The sequence below is a fragment of the Colobus angolensis genome, unplaced genomic scaffold, assembly GCF_000951035.1.
Source record: "Colobus angolensis palliatus isolate OR3802 unplaced genomic scaffold, Cang.pa_1.0 Scaffold96, whole genome shotgun sequence".
Classification (NCBI taxonomy): Eukaryota; Metazoa; Chordata; class Mammalia; order Primates; family Cercopithecidae; genus Colobus; species Colobus angolensis.
Genome location: NW_012123598.1, coordinates 3,102,153 through 3,118,642, shown reverse-complemented (window position 1 = coordinate 3,118,642; position 16,490 = coordinate 3,102,153). Strand labels below are relative to the sequence as shown.

Below are 16,490 nucleotides of genomic sequence, written 5' to 3'. Positions count from 1 at the left end.
ATTCTTTTATCTTCAGAGTCTGACCCGCCAGTAATCTCATCCAGATTTTATATATATATAATATATATGTATAGTCTACAATAGTTTTCATCTTTGAAAGTTCCACTTATAACTCTTCATATTTTCCGTTTATTTACATACCTTTTTGAAAATATAGCAAGTGGTTATAACTGTTTTAAGATGCTTCTGTCTATGTTCCCAGTCAGTTTCCATGGACTGACTTTTCTCTTTATTGTGTTTTCTGTTTCTTTTCTTTATTGTATGCCTGGTAAGATTTGATTGCATGACAGATATTGTGTGTGGTTTTTTTCTTTTTTAGTGTTTCAGTTACTGAATATTTTAGTATTTTTATAAATACTATTGAACTTTGTGCTGGAACTCAGATAAGGTACCTGGAAATAGTTTGATCCTCTTTTGGATTGTGTTCAACAGACCAAACAAGAGTTGTGTTTAATCTAGAAGGAATTATTCCTTAATGCTGGGGCAGCACCCTTTTGTATACCCTGTACACCATGCCCATGTTCCATGGAAACCCTCCAGTGAGGTTTTAATATGCCTAGTGGGAACAGACCCTATTCCCAGCCTTGTGTAAGACCTAGACACTCTTCTATCTAATCCTTTTGAGTGATTCTTTCCCCAGTCTAAGATAATTTTCTGTCATGCGTGTCTTGATCTGAGCACATGACACTCAGTGGGACCCTCTGAAGGTCTCCACATTCTTCCTGTGCAGCCCTCTTCTCTCTAAGACTCGGTCCTCTGGACTCCAGCTGCCTTGCTGTCCCTGGATTTTCTGTTTCATATCGCCGACTCAGGAATTTCATCGCTGTCCCCATTTCTGCGTTACAACCTAGGAATTCTCCCCAGGTGATAATCTGAGACAGATTTAGGACTTAGCTTCTTTGGTTTTGTTTTTCACGAATCACTGTCTTTTGTCACTCAGGGTGCTGTGGCCCCAGATATCATTGCATTTAAGATCCAGAAGTGCTCCAGCAGGTGTGAGCCACTGCGCCCAGTCCCGTCCTTAGGGTTTGGATATTTCGGGTTTGACTCAGCTAGCCAAGGCCCCAAAATGCAGCCAGGAGGAAAGCTCCAGAGAGAACAATGCACCATTCAGAGTGGTAGAGCCTTAGAAACAAATGTGAGAATCCCAAGGGGCCTATGATATCTGATTTGTCTTCTGTTCATTTCTTTCTTTTTTTTTTTTATTGATATGTTTGACATACATCAAGAAATTTATTTATTCATTTTACATGTTATTCTCAGGTTGAATTTATACTTTTACAATCTTAAATAGACATAAGCTTTTTGATTAGTAAATTCAGGTAGAAGAAGTTGTATGTCTGCATTACATTTAATGTTGATACCTTTTTTATTATTATTATTCTTTAAGTTCTAGGGTACATGTGCATAACGTGCAGGTTTGTTACATATGTATACTTGTGCTATGTTATGGATTAGAGACTTAAATGTTAGACCTAATACCATAAAAACCCTAGAAGAAAACCTACGTAATACCATTCAGGACATAGGCATGGGCAAGGACTTCATGTCTAAAACACCAAAAGCAACGGCAACAAAAGCCAAAATTGACAAATGGAATCTAATTAAACTAAAGAGCTTCTGCACTTCTGGTCATTTCTAAAGCAAGAAATCGATGTTTGAGTACAGGGACCCCGTCTGGGTATTTCTGTAGAGGACCATGAAACTGTGATACTTTTTCTCTCTACCAATACTGACTTCCCTTGACTAGACCTCCTTCTTTTCTCACTTGTAGGCATGAGGCTACATCCCACATGGCAACTGTGGGTCCACCCCTTTGCACACCTGCGTGCTGTGTTCCAGGTCATGTCAGACAGTCTTCTTTATTTCTCATTGCCACATGTACTCCGTGTACATGTAGTTTATTATTGTCCCCAGATCATGTGAGTCCTTCTAGAAACAATTTAAACTCAATATTTAATGTATTATTGTAGTGAAGAGTTGCCAATTCATGCATTGAATTCAGTAATCAAAATATGCCCCATGTCAAATTCCCAAATTAACACCTATAATTATAGTTCTCAACGCTGCATTAAAAACTACACAATTACATCCTTTAATATAAAGATTAAACTTTCCTAGTTACTGAGTGTTTTGAAATTTATATACATTTTACCCTCATCTTCAAGTGCCAAGCTTTTTTTTTTTTTTTTTTTTTCTTTCTTGAGATGGAGTTTCGCTCTTGTTGCACAGGCTGGAGTGCAATGGCTCCATCTCAGCTTGAACTTGGGTTCAAGTGATTCTCCTGCCTCAGCCTCCTGAGTAGCTGGGATTACAGGCATGTGCCACCAAGCCCGGCTAATTTTGTATTTTTTTTTTTAAGTAGAGATGGAGTTTCTCCATGTTGGTCAGGCTGGTCTCAAACTCCTGACCTCAGGTGATCCACCCGCCTCGGCCTCGCAAAGTGCTGGGATTACAGGCATGAGCCACTGTGTCCGGCTGTGCCAAGCTTTTAAAGTTATCAGAGAAGTTCAAATTTTTCTTCTTCAAGGCCATGGCCCCTTTTGCTATTAATTACACTGTGTCTTTTCCTCACCAGCACAGTGTACACTTACTTTCTTTGAAATTAAATTTACAGGCCGGGCACAGTGGCTCATGCCTGTAATGCTGGCACTTTGGGAAGCTGAGGTGGGTGGATCACCTGAGGTCAGTCTAACCAACATGGTGAAATCCTGTCACTACTAGAAATTAAAAAAAAAAAAAAAACTAGCCAGGCATGGTGGCGGGCACCTGTAGTCCCAGCTACTTGGGAGGCTGAGGCAGGAGAATTGCTTGAACTCAGGAGGTGGAGGTTGCAGTGAGCCCAGATCTCACCACTGCACTCCAGCCTCGGTGACAGAGTGAGACTTGATCTCAATCAATCAATCAATCAATCACAACATTGATTTAATATCTCTTTGTATAAAATAATTACTTAAATATTAACATCAAATTTATTGTCTTTCCCCTGGGTAGTGGGAAAAATAACAGAGTCTGACAATACTTGCTGAGGGTAAATGGGGCCATCACTCTGGAAAGAATGTGTTTTCATCTAGCTTATTTCCATCCTGACAGGGCCCATGCCCGGAAATTCCACTCCGGGGTATGTACTCTTGCCTAACTCAATCCAGGACACTAACACAACCCAGTGTTACAAGTAATTACAAGTAATGGGATGTCAGAGATGCCACTGGTTCTTGCCTGCAAGAGTTAATTATTTATCTAATAATTAAATATTTTTTTTAACACATGCAATGACGTTCAGGGCAGCGTTGCTCTTGGAAGCAAAATTACTAATGAAAACATACATCAGGCCGGGCGCGGTGGCTCAAGCCTGTAATCCCAGCACTTTGGGAGGCTGAGACGGGCGGATCACGAGGTCAGGAGATCGAGACCATCCTGGCTAACCCGATGAAACCCCGTCTCTACTAAAAATACAAAAAACTAGCCGGGCGAGGTGGCGGGCCCCTGTAGTCCCAGCTACTCCGGAGGCTGAGGCAGGAGGATGGCGTAAACCCAGGAGGCGGAGCTTGCAGTGAGCTGAGATCCGGCCACTGCACTCCAGCCTGGGTGATAGCAAGACTCTGTCTCAAAAAAAAAAGAAAAAAGAAAAAAGAAAACATACATCAATAAGGCAAAAAGGATTAATACACTGAGGAAAAAGCAGTCAGTATACTCCAATTACATCTGTCAGTAAATAAACAAGAGCGATGTAAAATACTGCGGGCCTAGCAATAGAATTTTGAAAACAAAAAGACAAAAGCAAATGTTCCCTTAGCTCTACATTTAAGACTTTATATATCTGTATTTATAATATATATATATTTGCCACTATATGTTATATTGAGAAATAAAGCAAAGAATAGATGAACCTGAGTTACAGAATTTTTGTTAGTAAGTCAGGTGGGAATTTCAGGGACCAGTGAGAGACAGGTCATAGCTTGTGAATTTCCTGGTGTCGTTTTCCGTGGTGATTTTTTTTTTTTCTGGGGGTCAGAGTCTCGCTCTGTTGCCCAGGCTGGAGTGCAATGGCACGATCTCGGCTCACTGCAACCTCTGCTTCCTGGGTTCAAGCAATTTTCCTGCCTCAGCCTCCCGAGTAGCTGGGATTATACGTGGCTGCCACCACGCCTGAGTAATTTTTGTATTTTTAATAGAGACGGAGTTTCATCATGTTGGCCAGGCTGGTCTCTTGGCCAGGCTGGCCTCCAACTCCTGACCTCGTGATCTGCCCGCCTAGGCCTCCCAAAGTGCTGGGATTACAGGTGTGAGCCACTGTACCTGGCCCTCCGTGGTGATTTTACAGGGTCTTTTCTTGATAAAATCTTGTTAATTTTTTTTATAATATACATTGGCTTGTGGAAAGAATGTTGAGCATTACATACACATAGATATTATTTGTATTTTATATATGTATGTGTATATGAATATACTCTTGGACCTGTCAGAAGACAAAGACAGACATCTGAGCCTATGAGTCAAAGAAGGATTTCAAGGTTGGGTGAGGTGGCTCATGCCTGTAATCCCAGCACTTTGGGAGGCTGAGGAGGGCGAATCACGAGATTAGGAGTTTGAGACGACCCTGGCCAACATGGTGAAACCCCGTCTCTACTAAAGATACAAAAAATTACCTGGGTGTGGTAGTGCACTCCTGTAATCCCAGCTACTCAGGAGGCTGGGGCAGGAGAATTGCTTGAACCTGGGAGGCGGAGGTTGCTGAGATCACACCATTGCACTCCAGCCTGGGTGACAGGGTGAGACTCCATCTAAAAAAAATAAAATAAAATAAAAAGAAGGATTTTAGATAAAACTCCAAAACCTAGAGCATGCTGATTTATGTTAATAATGCAGAATCAATGTTTTTGTTGTGGTAAACTTCTTGAAGCTTGACAGGATAATTACAGAAATTGAAAATAGTTCCCAATTTGCAATTAATTTTCAGTTTTGAAAAATAACAGCATAGACATTTCCTTTTTTGTTCTACAACCGTTTTACAACATTATCCATGCATGCTTGTTAATTTGACGGGAATATTGCATAATATAAATGGAAGCACACATAGTTCTCAAAAAAAGGCAGTAAGATATTAGAATAGGTAGGAACATAGACATTTGGGTATTCAGGACTGGTCAATGATGGGGTTCAGGTCTGGCCTTTGCTGGGGGCTGTGTTGAACAAAAAGTATTGTTTGAACGTTTTTCACAGCACCCACTCTATTTAGGGCAAGAGCGGGTCATCTTCCTGTGTGGTGGAAAAGCTTCAAACTCTGCAAACCATGAAACTGGGGCCATGGTAACCATATCCTGTTTGTTTTCCAATGTAGCTCGACCCCCGTGTCCTGCCCCACAGACGTGGCGCCATGGCCCCCAAACTCATCATCCTCCTGTGTCTGGGTAAGTCCTGGAAGAGAAAGCAGGGCAGAGTTAGGAAGAAATCATGCTTTCTGGAAGACCTCTCCTCTCCACTACCCAGGCTGTGGGTGAGAGCCTGTGGGGAGTCAGGTTCATCCACTGAGTCCAGGTTGAGCTGACATGGCCAATGTCCAACACGAGGCCTGGTTACAGTGAGGGCAGAATTCACAGGGGGACAGGTCATCTCTGATGTGGTTTTCCTTCCAGGAATCTGCCTGCCTACCAGGATCTGCACACACGCAGGTGAGTCCTACCCCAGTCCGAGGATACCGTGTTGCCCAAACACGAAGGGTTCTCCCAGGCAGGGAGGGCGAACATGGAATCGGGCAGAGGCAGATGATGTGGGGAGGGCTTTGCAGAGAGCCCTGGGAACACAGGAAGGGGGGACTCTGGAAACCCCAGGCTCCATTTTGTTCTAGAGACCCTTTGTAGACACCCCCTTGGGCTCAGCCAGTCTCCCGAAGGAGCCTGCGATGTTCAAAATCTGGGGTGCCAGGGGATGGGTTAGAGCATCGTCTGTCGGGAGGTGAGGACCCAGTGCTGGGCTCCACGGAACTGTCTGAGCATAGGAAGGAACTCAGATTCTCCATCCACCCATGAGCTAAAAGGCTCTCCTGCTGCTGGAGCCTGAGAAGAAACTGGTCAGCAGGCAAGAGCACTCATGGGTGCAGTGGCAGGTACCTGTGTAGTGAATTGTTTAAATGAGTTCATGTGTGGTTTTTTTTTTTGTATTGCCAGAATCTGGTAGATTTCCTCCTTCTCTCCTATTGCGTAGATTGCTGTTGTTGTAGAAAAAAATTAGGAATACCTTGGCTCAGTATTGTATCATCATGCCAACTAGAATTGCTGTTCTGGGGAGACCTTCCATGTCCACGCTGGGGTGGACTGTGTCCCTGGCTCACTACCAGGTATCCCAGGGCATCAGGCGACCCCACCCATTACAGGGCAAACCAGAACAATGTGAAGAAAGCAACGCCCCCAAGGACAGTGGGAGACGGGGGGCTCCACATTTCCCCCTAGGCTGTGCCTCCTTTTCTTCCAGGTGGTTACGACAAGTTCTCCCTGTCAGCCTGGCCGAGCCCCGTGGTTCCCCTAGGAGGACGTGTGACTCTGTCCTGTCATTCCCATCTTCAGTTTGTCATATTCACAATATTCAAAAGATCTGGGACCCGGGACCATGAGCTGCACACCGGCCTTTCCAACAACGTCACCATTGGCCCTGTGACCCCAGGACATGCAGGGACCTACAGATGTTCTGGATCTTACAACCACACCACAATACGGTCAGCTCACAGCAAATCCCTGAAGATTGTGGTCACAGGTAGGAGAAGTCCAGCCCGCCCCATGTCCACCAGATGGCCCTTCCCAGAGTCCACACCCAGTGAAGCCAGAGTCATTGTAGGATTGCTAGTCATGCACTAACTTTGGACACAGAAGCCGTGCTGAGAATTTAAAGAGAGGGCATTTCCTGTGAGGAATCAGGTACCCAGGTGGAGGAGGAGGAGGGAGGAAACCGAGGCCGAGCAGTGGGACAATCTGCCTGGGGAGTAGCAGACACAGGATGCTGGTATCAACTCCAGCAGGGTGGGTCCAGGGAGGAGCCATGTTGCCTGACCCCAGAACCAGTGTTTACCTCAAGGAAGTCATTACCCTGCCTTGAAGGAGCCAGAGCCTTGGGGAAGTGACACTTCCCTTGTGAGATGAGTCTAGTGACTCAGTGGGACATGGATTGGGAAATGCACCCATTCCTCTCGTCCTCCTTCCTGGTCTCCTGACACTCATCCTTTCTCTCTCATGGATGTGCAGAGTATCTCATGGGGAGTTAGAGACTCATCCTGTACAGTCAGGAAGGGAAAGTGTGGAGTGAGTCTCACATTCAAGGAGCTCGGAGCTCAGAAGGAACAGAGAAGAGGTTGAGTCTTTCCACCAAGAGAGGGGGGAAGCAGGTCGGTGTGAGGTAGGGAGATCCAGGCTACGAAAGCTCCTGGAGGATCTGAGTGGAGACTGGGACTGTGAGGAGCTGCTTAGCAAAGGAGTTTACCATGTTCTTCTGCCTAAATAGGGAAAAGGAGTTACTTCCACCCTCCCCAACAAGTAGTCACGTCTAACCTTTTGGGTTCTGGGGCAAAAACCAGTTGTTTCCTTCAGTGTGAGCCTGTGAGGTTTCTTCTGATCCTCCAGAGATTCTTGGTATTTTTCAACACACAGAATTGAAAAATAGTGAGGCTCATAACCTCACAGTCTCATGCCAGGGAACCTAAGTCCAGCACCGTGTTTTCTGAAGGTTCTCAAAACACAGAGTAATTCCCATTTTCCGGGAGAACCACGCATCTCCTATGGCTTCAAGTCAGACAAAGGGGATCCACGCAGAGAGAACATGCACGCACACCAACAGGAAGGATGCGGACGGGCTTTGGGGGTGATGGGGGAGAGCTTCACCCTGAGGTCTCAGGTGAGGGGTGAGGAAGGAGACTCATGTGAACTCCTCCGTCTCTGCTCCCAGGCTTGTTCACAAAACCCTCCATCTCAGCGTACCCAAGCTCCCTGGTGCACGCAGGAGCCAGGGTGAGACTGTGCTGTCACTCAGAACTGGCATTTGATGAATTTATCTTATACAAAGAGGGGAACACACAGCATTCTCAGCAGTATGGTAAGATGATCCAGGCTGGGCACCACTTCTCCAAGGCTGTCTTTTCCATGGGTCCTATAACGCCTGCCCATGCAGGAGCCTACAGATGCTGTGGTTCTTTCAATCACTCCCGCTACATGTAGTCGGCTCCCAGTGACCCCCTGGACATTGTGATCACGGGTGAGTGTGGCTGGACCGTCCGTGGTCTTTTGGTGCCCTGGAAATGCCCCGGGGTGATGTGGTTGTTGATCAAACCGCCAGTAAAGGAAGAAAAATGCCGGAACACAGAAACACCAAGTAACTTATTAGAGGGTCAGGGGAGGGGATGAAGGAAAGAGGGAGAAACAGAGAACTTGTGATAGTTAAAAAGAAAACAAGTTACAACCACACCTCAATGTGGCAGAGACACTTTGCCACTGGCAGAGACAGTGACAGAGAATGTGAAACAGATACTGAGAGAGATTCGCAAACCTCGACAAGGGGCTGCTTTCCCTCAGCTCAGGCACTGAGTTGCCTTTTGGAGTTGGTTCCCCACGTGGGACCTGCAGCCCCATTCCTCTGCCATGAGACGCAGGGACACACCACAAACTCCCACCTTCACCGCCCACCAGCGAAGCTCCTGGAGGATCTGAGTGGAGATCGGGACTTTGAGGTGTTTCTCCACAAAGGGGTTTAATATGTCCTTCTGCCCAAAGAGGAAGCAGAGGCCACTTCCAACCTCTCCTAAAAGTAGTCATGTCTAGCACCTCAGGGTGTGGGACCACAGCTACTGGTTCTGCAGTGTTCGTCTATGAGGGTATTTCAGATTCTATGGAGATTCTTTCACTTTTCAACACACAGCGTTGGGACTCTAACCTCACAGCTCCAGGTCGGGGAATCTAAGTCAGCACCATGTTTTCTGAGGGTTTCCAAGCAGAGTTATTTTCATGTCCCAGGAGGACCCCACATCTCATATGCTGTCTAGGCACGGTAAGCCTTAAAGATAGAGTCAAAAGCAAGGGAGAAGCAATGGAAAGAGGAGGCTTTAAAAAGGCACGCACACTCATCGAATCAGGATCATAGAGAGAATACGGATTGAGACAGCACTAGCGGACGTATGGAGTTTGCTCCTAACATAAGAAAATAGTTTTTTTTCCAACACTAAGAGTAGTGTGGAGAAGGCTTTTGTTGTAAATGCCTTATGACGACTCAGGGGGATGTGGGTGGCCCAAGTGGACATCCAGGGACTTTAGGATGAGTTTGACCTTCACTGCTTTGGTGACATCTTTGTCCACTATTCCTAGGCTCACACCCCCAGGATTACACAGCAGGGAATCTCATCAGGATGGGCATGGCCATCTTGGTCCTGGTGGCCCTTGGATTCCTGCTACTGGAGTCTGGCACGGTCAGAAAAAAAAAAAAAAAAAAAAAAAAAACCCAAAATGTAGGAGGAAGAGGAACATGAGAGAAAACCATGCACCATTTAGAACAACAGAGGTTTGGCATCAAATCTGCTGATCCCAGAAGGCTTTGGAAGGAAATTGCCATTGTATATGGGGTGAACTGTCTACTGAGAATATGGTGCAAAATAAGTAACCAAAGTCTCTTTTTCTTACAGGAAAATACAAAAAGCCCTCTCTCATCACCCGAGAGAATGCCATGGTGGGTCTGGGAGATACAGTGACCTTGTTCTGCAGCTCAAAGATCCCATTTGACAAGTATCATCTATCCAGGAAGCAGGAAACCCATGGTCACTGGCTCAGTGGAGGGCAGAGCCACAGTGGAATATTCCAGGTTGACCTTCCTCTGTGCTTTGTGTCCCCAACCTCTGTTGGGAGCTACAGATGCTACGGTGCTTTCAATGAGTCTCCCTATGAGTGGTCAGCCCCCAGTGACCCAGTACACGTTCCTGTCACAGGTGAGGAGCCCAGGCCTGCTGCATGTTCTGGTGCCAGCTACACCCTGGAGCTCTATCTGAGGGGCGTCCTGCTGGAGATCAGGAGATTTGAGGGGTTCTGGACAAAATGAAGCAGTGAGAAATACAATGAGAAAAACAGAGGCTGAGAATGACCAGTGCAATCAGGGTACAGGATTGGAGACAGGGCACCTCCACCCTCTTCTCCACCTCCTATGTAGAGGCTCACTTTGGGGTCCTATGTGTTCAGGTGAATGAAGAATTGCATCAGGATAAACACAGGAGGAGGTGAGGCCAGATAAGGTTTGGGGACATCAGAGGTTGCACCAGCCCTTTGCCCTTATTCATTTTCCAGGAGCTCCTCCTGACCTGTCAGCCCCAGAGAGTATTTCCCCTTTGGTGAATGTAGATATTTATGACCCCGTTGTAGATAAGGTCTCTTGACATCAACGGGCATCTCTGAACCCTCTGTCCCCTTTCACGTCTAGGGGAGAAAGTCTGTTCTCAAAGGATTCTGACAAGAGACCTCAGGACCCACATTAGTCATTAGGTGAATGACAGAGTAGGCTGTGGGCAAGAGACAGACACACCACATAGAATGGTTCTGCTTCAGTGTGGCGAGGAATGACCCTTGTACACCCATTCTCTGTCTTTTTTCCTAGGAATCTCTGAGAGTACTTGCCCGACACCCATGGAATCAAGCCCTGAAACTGGTGAGCAGAGAATTCTTCACCCAGTTTGTGAATTCCTGGGGAGACAGAAGTCTCCTTCTCCACCTGAAATCCTTTTTTTTTTTTTTTTTTTTGAGACAGAGTCTCACTCTGTCACCCAGGCTGGACTGCAGTGACGCCATCTCGGCTCACTGCAAGCTCTGCCTCCCGGGTTCACGCTATTCTCCTGCCTCAGCCTCCCGAGTAGCTGGGACTACAGGTGCCTGCCACCTCGCCCAGCTAGTTTTTTGTATTTTTAGTAGAGACGGGGTTTCACCATGTTAGCCAGGATGGTCTCGATCTCCTGGCCTCGTGATCTGCCCGCCTTGGCCTCCCAAAGTGCTGGGATTACAGGCGTGAGCCACCGCGCCCAGCCTCCACCTGAAATCTTTATGGAAGTGGCCGTTTCCTGAGCAGCTGGAGAGGAACTTGGAATGAAGGGAGGGGGGTTCAAGTCCCCAGCACTGCGGTCATTGGTGCTGGTTGGGTGGTCGGTGAGAAGGGAAATTCTTGAAGGGAGCTGGCGGAGCTGAGGAAGGAGAGAAGAGTCAAGTCCACCTCTCGCCCCTGTCCAGGGTGCTGATCCTACAGGCTTGCAAAGAGGCAACGGAGGAATGAATGGAGTCAACCCCACTATGGGAGGAGAGAGCGTTTGGGGCTCAGGATGGTTGAGGCATTCCCTGAGAATCAAGAGCTTTAGTTGAGCTGATCCAGACACTCTTTAGCTTGAGCACATGGACACAATTCTATCCACATTTGGGAATTCGTTCTCTTACATATCCAAGGCAGCCTTGTATCCAGAAAACCAAAGGGATCCATCAGTGCTGAACTTCCGTGCCAGTGTCTCTCTGGGAAAGGAGGTGCAGAAATGCACCCGCCTGGGAACGTCAGTCCACTAGGGATATACCCAGTCTCTGCAAGTAACGGTGGCCATTGTGTGGAGGAGACCAAGAAAGAGAAAGTTTTGTCCCAATTTTCAGGAACACCACGTTCTGAGCCTGGTCCTGTCATTTTCCAAAACATCTTTTAAATGAACTCGTTTACAATATTCTCTATTTTCTTCCCCAAAGAGCTGGTGTTCTGGTATGACTTTTGTAAAATTGATAGAGTGTAATATATATATGTGTGTGTGTATATATTACATATATATGTATATATATTACATAATATATATATTTGCATTTTCTCCATGTATCCATCTAAGTATTTGCTTTTATCATTTATCCTTTTCAGTTGCTTCTTGTCAGCCTCCCTATCTTGAATGCAAACTAATTGCTTATACTAATTGTAGTATTCTTGGATCCTAGAGACAAAAATGCTTAATGTGTTGCAGATACTATTCCATTTATTTGATTAAAACAGGTCGATCAGGTTAATAGATCAACAAAATGGGATGGAAATACGTAATTATGAGCCAGAGATGAGAAAGTAATGTCTGGGGCGAAGCAAAGGAAGGGTAACTGGCAACTCCAGTCTGTTCTCTTGTATTTTCCTGCTATTCAGAAAACCTGTAGCTCCAAATTCTCTTCTCTGCGTCTAAATGTTACGAATGGTGTGATATTGGGCATGCTTCTCTCAAGTAATTAGCTGATTTTAGAGACACATTGAGTATCAGAGAATAGCATGATCACCCCTATGTTTCCTCACATTCCCCCTCTTTCTGTGGTTCTCAGGGGCAGCTCATATCCTGAGATCATTACAGAACCCGTCAGAATGCAAGGCTGCTCAATGCAGAGATGTTCTCAGCTATGGATGAGGCTGCGGGGCTATGACCACTCAGGGGGACGTGGGTGACCGGAGCGGACATCCAGGGACTTTAGGATGAGTTTGACCTTCACACCTTTGGTGACATCTTTGTCCACTATTCCTAGGCTTACACCCCCAGGATTACACAGCAGGGAATCTTATCAGGATGGGCGTGGCCATCTTGGTCCTGGTGGTCATTGGAGTCCTGCTACTGGAGTCTTGCACAGTCAGAAAAAAAAAAACCCAAAGGCAAGAAGAAGAGGAACACAAGAAAAAACCGTTCACCATTGAGAACAGTAGAGGCTTGGAATCCAATCTCCTAACCCCAGAGGCTTTGGAAGGAAATTGTCAGGAATTGTCATCGTATGCTGGGTGAACTGTCTGCTGAGAATATGGAATGAAAGAAATGGCCTCAGGTCTGAGATCTCTAGTTTGAAACTCTTCCTCAATTCAATTCTGATGTCTTCCCTTCCCACTGTCACTGACTTTCCTTGACTTCCCTCCCTGATTTGCTTACCTTATAAAATGAAGGTACGTCACTCGCGGCAGGTGTGGACCCACACAGATATAAACTCCATGCCCTGGTCTTCTTGTAATGCACTTTTATATTATTATTATTTAGATAGAGTCTCGCTCTGTCCCCCAGGCAGGACTGCAGTGACGTGATCTCGGCTCACTGCAACCTCCACCTCCCGAGTTCAAGCGATTCTCCTGCCTCAGCCTCCGAAGTAGCTAGGATTACAGGCTTGTGTCACCATGCCTGGCTAATTTTTTTGTATTTTTAGTAGAGATGGGGTTTCACCCTGTTAGCCAGGATGGTCTCAATCTCCTGATCTCGTGATCTGCTGGCCTCCCAAAGTGCTGGGATTCCAGGCATGAGCCACCGCACTGGGCCTCATTTTTACTAACTTTTCGTTAAGATATTCCCTCATCGGTGCTACTGAGCTCTGTCTCGTCAGCTCAAGATGCAGAATATGGTTCACATGATGGAGTAAGTGAGTGAAAATAAGTTGGGAACTAAGTAGTCCACAATAATTTGCTAAAACCCTCTTGGGAATCCTCCAACTCTTCTCTCTCCATCAGCTGACACTTGGCAGAGTTTCTTCAGAAATACCATAAATTTTAATGTCAACTTCTACTTGGGGGTATCCAGAGGTGTGCTAGTGAACCAATTCTGTGAAAAAAAAAAAATACTGTTAAAAAACTCTGACTCGTGGCATTTGCCTCTTTATTTGGTGTCAATACTGTATTCATGGCCAACTCCAAAGTGGCCGTGTAAATGACCCTAATGCTGATTTGCGAAGTGGAGAATGGAATTGTCTTTTGCAAGTGAATATAAGCCAGCTGTGGTGCTGAAGGGAGAAGAAAGAGAGATCAGACTGTTCCTGTGTCTATGTAGAAAGGGAAGACGTAAGAAATTTCATTCTGACCTGTACCTTGAACAATTGCTTTGCCCTGAGATGCTGTTAATCTGTAACTTTGCCCCAGCCACTTTGACCCAGCTTTGAGCTCACAAAAACGTGTGTTGTATGGAATCAAGGTTTAAGGGATTTAGGGCTGTGCAGGATGTGCCTTGTTAATAAAATGTCTACAAGCAGTATGCTCGGTAAAAGTCATCGCCATTCTCTAGTCTTAGTAAACCAGGGACGCAATGCACTGCAGAAAGCTGCAGGGACCTGTGCCTTGGAAAGCCCGGTATTGTCCAAGGTTTCTCCCCATGTGATAGTCAGAAGTATGACCTCGTGGGATGAGAAAGACCTGACCATTCTCCAGCCCGACACCCGTAAATGGTCTGTGCTGAGAAGGATTAGTAAAAGAGGAAGGCCTCTTGCAGTTGAGATAGAGGAAGGCCACTGTCTTCTGCCTGGCCCTGGGAACTGAATGTCTCGGTAGAAAACCCGATTGTACATTTATTCAATTCTGAGACAGGAGAAAAATCGCCCTGTGGCGGGAGGTGAGACATGTTGGCAGCAATGCTGCTTTGTTATTCTTTACTCCACTGAGATGTTTGGGCGGAGAGAAACATAAATCTGGCCGACGTGCACATCCAGACATAGTACCTCCCCTTGAACTTAATTATGACACAGATTCTTTTGCTCACATGTTTTCTTGCTGACCTTTATCCTATTATCACCCTGCTTTTCTGCCGCATTCCTCTTGCTGAGATAGTGAAAATAATAATCAATAAAAACTGAGGGAACTCAGAGACCGGTGCCAGTGCAGGTCCTTGGTATGCTGAGTGCCGGTCTCCTGGGCCCACTGTTATTTCTCTACACTTTGTCTCTGTGTCTTATTTCTTTTCTCAGTCTCTCGTCCCACCTGACGAGACATACCCACAGGTGTGGAGGGGCAGGCCACCCCTTCACGGTGTACCTCACCGATATCATGTTTCTTCTATTTAATAGAATAGAATCATTTACACTTACACAGTAAGATCATTTACACTTCAGTGTGGTGCTACCATTTCAATAAAATTTTGTAACAAATTCTAATTCACTTTCCCTAGAGGCAAAAAGAAAACAATGGCGATTATCCACCGTGGAAGAAATTTTAAGTATGTTAGAACTCCTACAGATGAATGTGTCCTCAATGCCTCCTCCTGACCTCTCACCTGTGTCCTCAATGCCTCCTCCTGACCTCTCAGCTGTGTCCTGACTAATGATATATTTTTAAACTCCAGTTCATCCTTTTGACAGTGATTGAAATGGACAAAACAATAGAAAATAGAGTGGATATGTGTGATCACCTTCAAAGACACAGATTAACAGTGAAAACCAGAGACAAAGACGTGTGATACTTTTATCTAGGTGGTACAACGTGGACCTGTAAATGCAGCACTTTGGGAGGAAGAGGCAGGTGATCACCTGAGGTCAGGAGTTTGAGACCAGCCTGCACAACATGGCAGAACCCCGTCTCTACTAAAGATACAAAAAATTAGCTGGGTGTAGTGGCGCGAGCCTGTGATAGCAGACACTCGGGAGGCTGAGGCAGGAGAATTGCTTGAACCTGGGAGGCAGAGGTTGCGGTGAGCTGAGATCGTGCCATGCCACTCCAGCCAGGAGACTCCGTCTCAAAAAAAGAAAATAAACAAACAAAAAACAAAAACAAAAACAAAACAAAACAAAAAACATGGTGTATTAGTTCATTTTTACACTGCCATAAAGAACTACCTGAGACTGAGACTGGGTAATTTATGAAGAAGAGAGGTTTAATTGACTCACAGTTCCACAGACTTAACAGGAAGGATGCCTGGGAGGCCTCAGGAAATTTACTGTCATGGCAGAAGTTGAAGGGGAAGCGGGGACCTTCTTTTCACTGTTGCAAGACAAAGAGAGAACCAGGGGAGACAAGTCACACTTTCAAACTACCAGCTCGTGTGAGAACTCACGATCATGAGAATAGCAAGGGAGAAATCTGCCCCCTTGATCTAATCATCTCTCATCGGGCCCTCCTCAAATACATGGGAAAAATTTGAGATGCGATTTGGGAGGGGACATAGCCAAATCATATCGTTTGGCCCCTTGCCCCTCCCAAATCTCATATCCTTCTCACATTTCAAAACCAATCATGCCTTCCCAGCAGTTCCCCAAAGTCTTAGGTCATTTCGGCATGAACTCACAACTCCAAGTCCAAAGTCTCCTCTGAGACACAGCAAGTCTCTTCCCCGTATGAGCCTGTAAAATTATAAACATGTTAGCTACTTCCAAGATACAATAGAAGTACAGACACTGGGCAAATGTTCCCATTCCAAACGGGAGAAATTGTCCAAGGCAAAGGGGCCGCAGGCCACGTGGCGATGGGTTTGTAGGTGCAGCAAACCACCATGGCATATGTTTAGCTGTGTCACAAACCTGCATGTCCTGGCCATGTACCCTGGAACTTAAAATAAAACAAAATATCATTGATTATAAAAAGATATGATGATGGCCTAGGAAATCCCAGGGATACCATCCCCAAACCCCACAACCCAGAACCCCAGTGTCACTGGGTTGCTGGGACAGCACTGGCACTGCCTGCCTCAAAACTTTTTGTGAAATGAGACATTAAATGTCTTTATTATTTTAAGAAAAGGGGAGAATGAC

The 16,490-nt window shown here is 45.8% G+C and overlaps 1 protein-coding gene across 1 annotated transcript; it reads left to right on the top strand.

The window, feature by feature from the left end:
- Positions 1-5,377: 5,377 nt before the first annotated feature.
- On the top strand, positions 5,378-13,403 carry LOC105504949 (putative killer cell immunoglobulin-like receptor-like protein KIR3DX1). The gene is given in 8 exon segments (XM_011932595.1): positions 5,378-5,411; positions 5,637-5,672; positions 6,472-6,750; positions 7,933-8,238; positions 9,656-9,955; positions 10,615-10,665; positions 12,534-12,634; positions 13,368-13,403. Coding segments are annotated over 8 exon segments (1,143 nt in total).
- Positions 13,404-16,490: the final 3,087 nt, after the last annotated feature.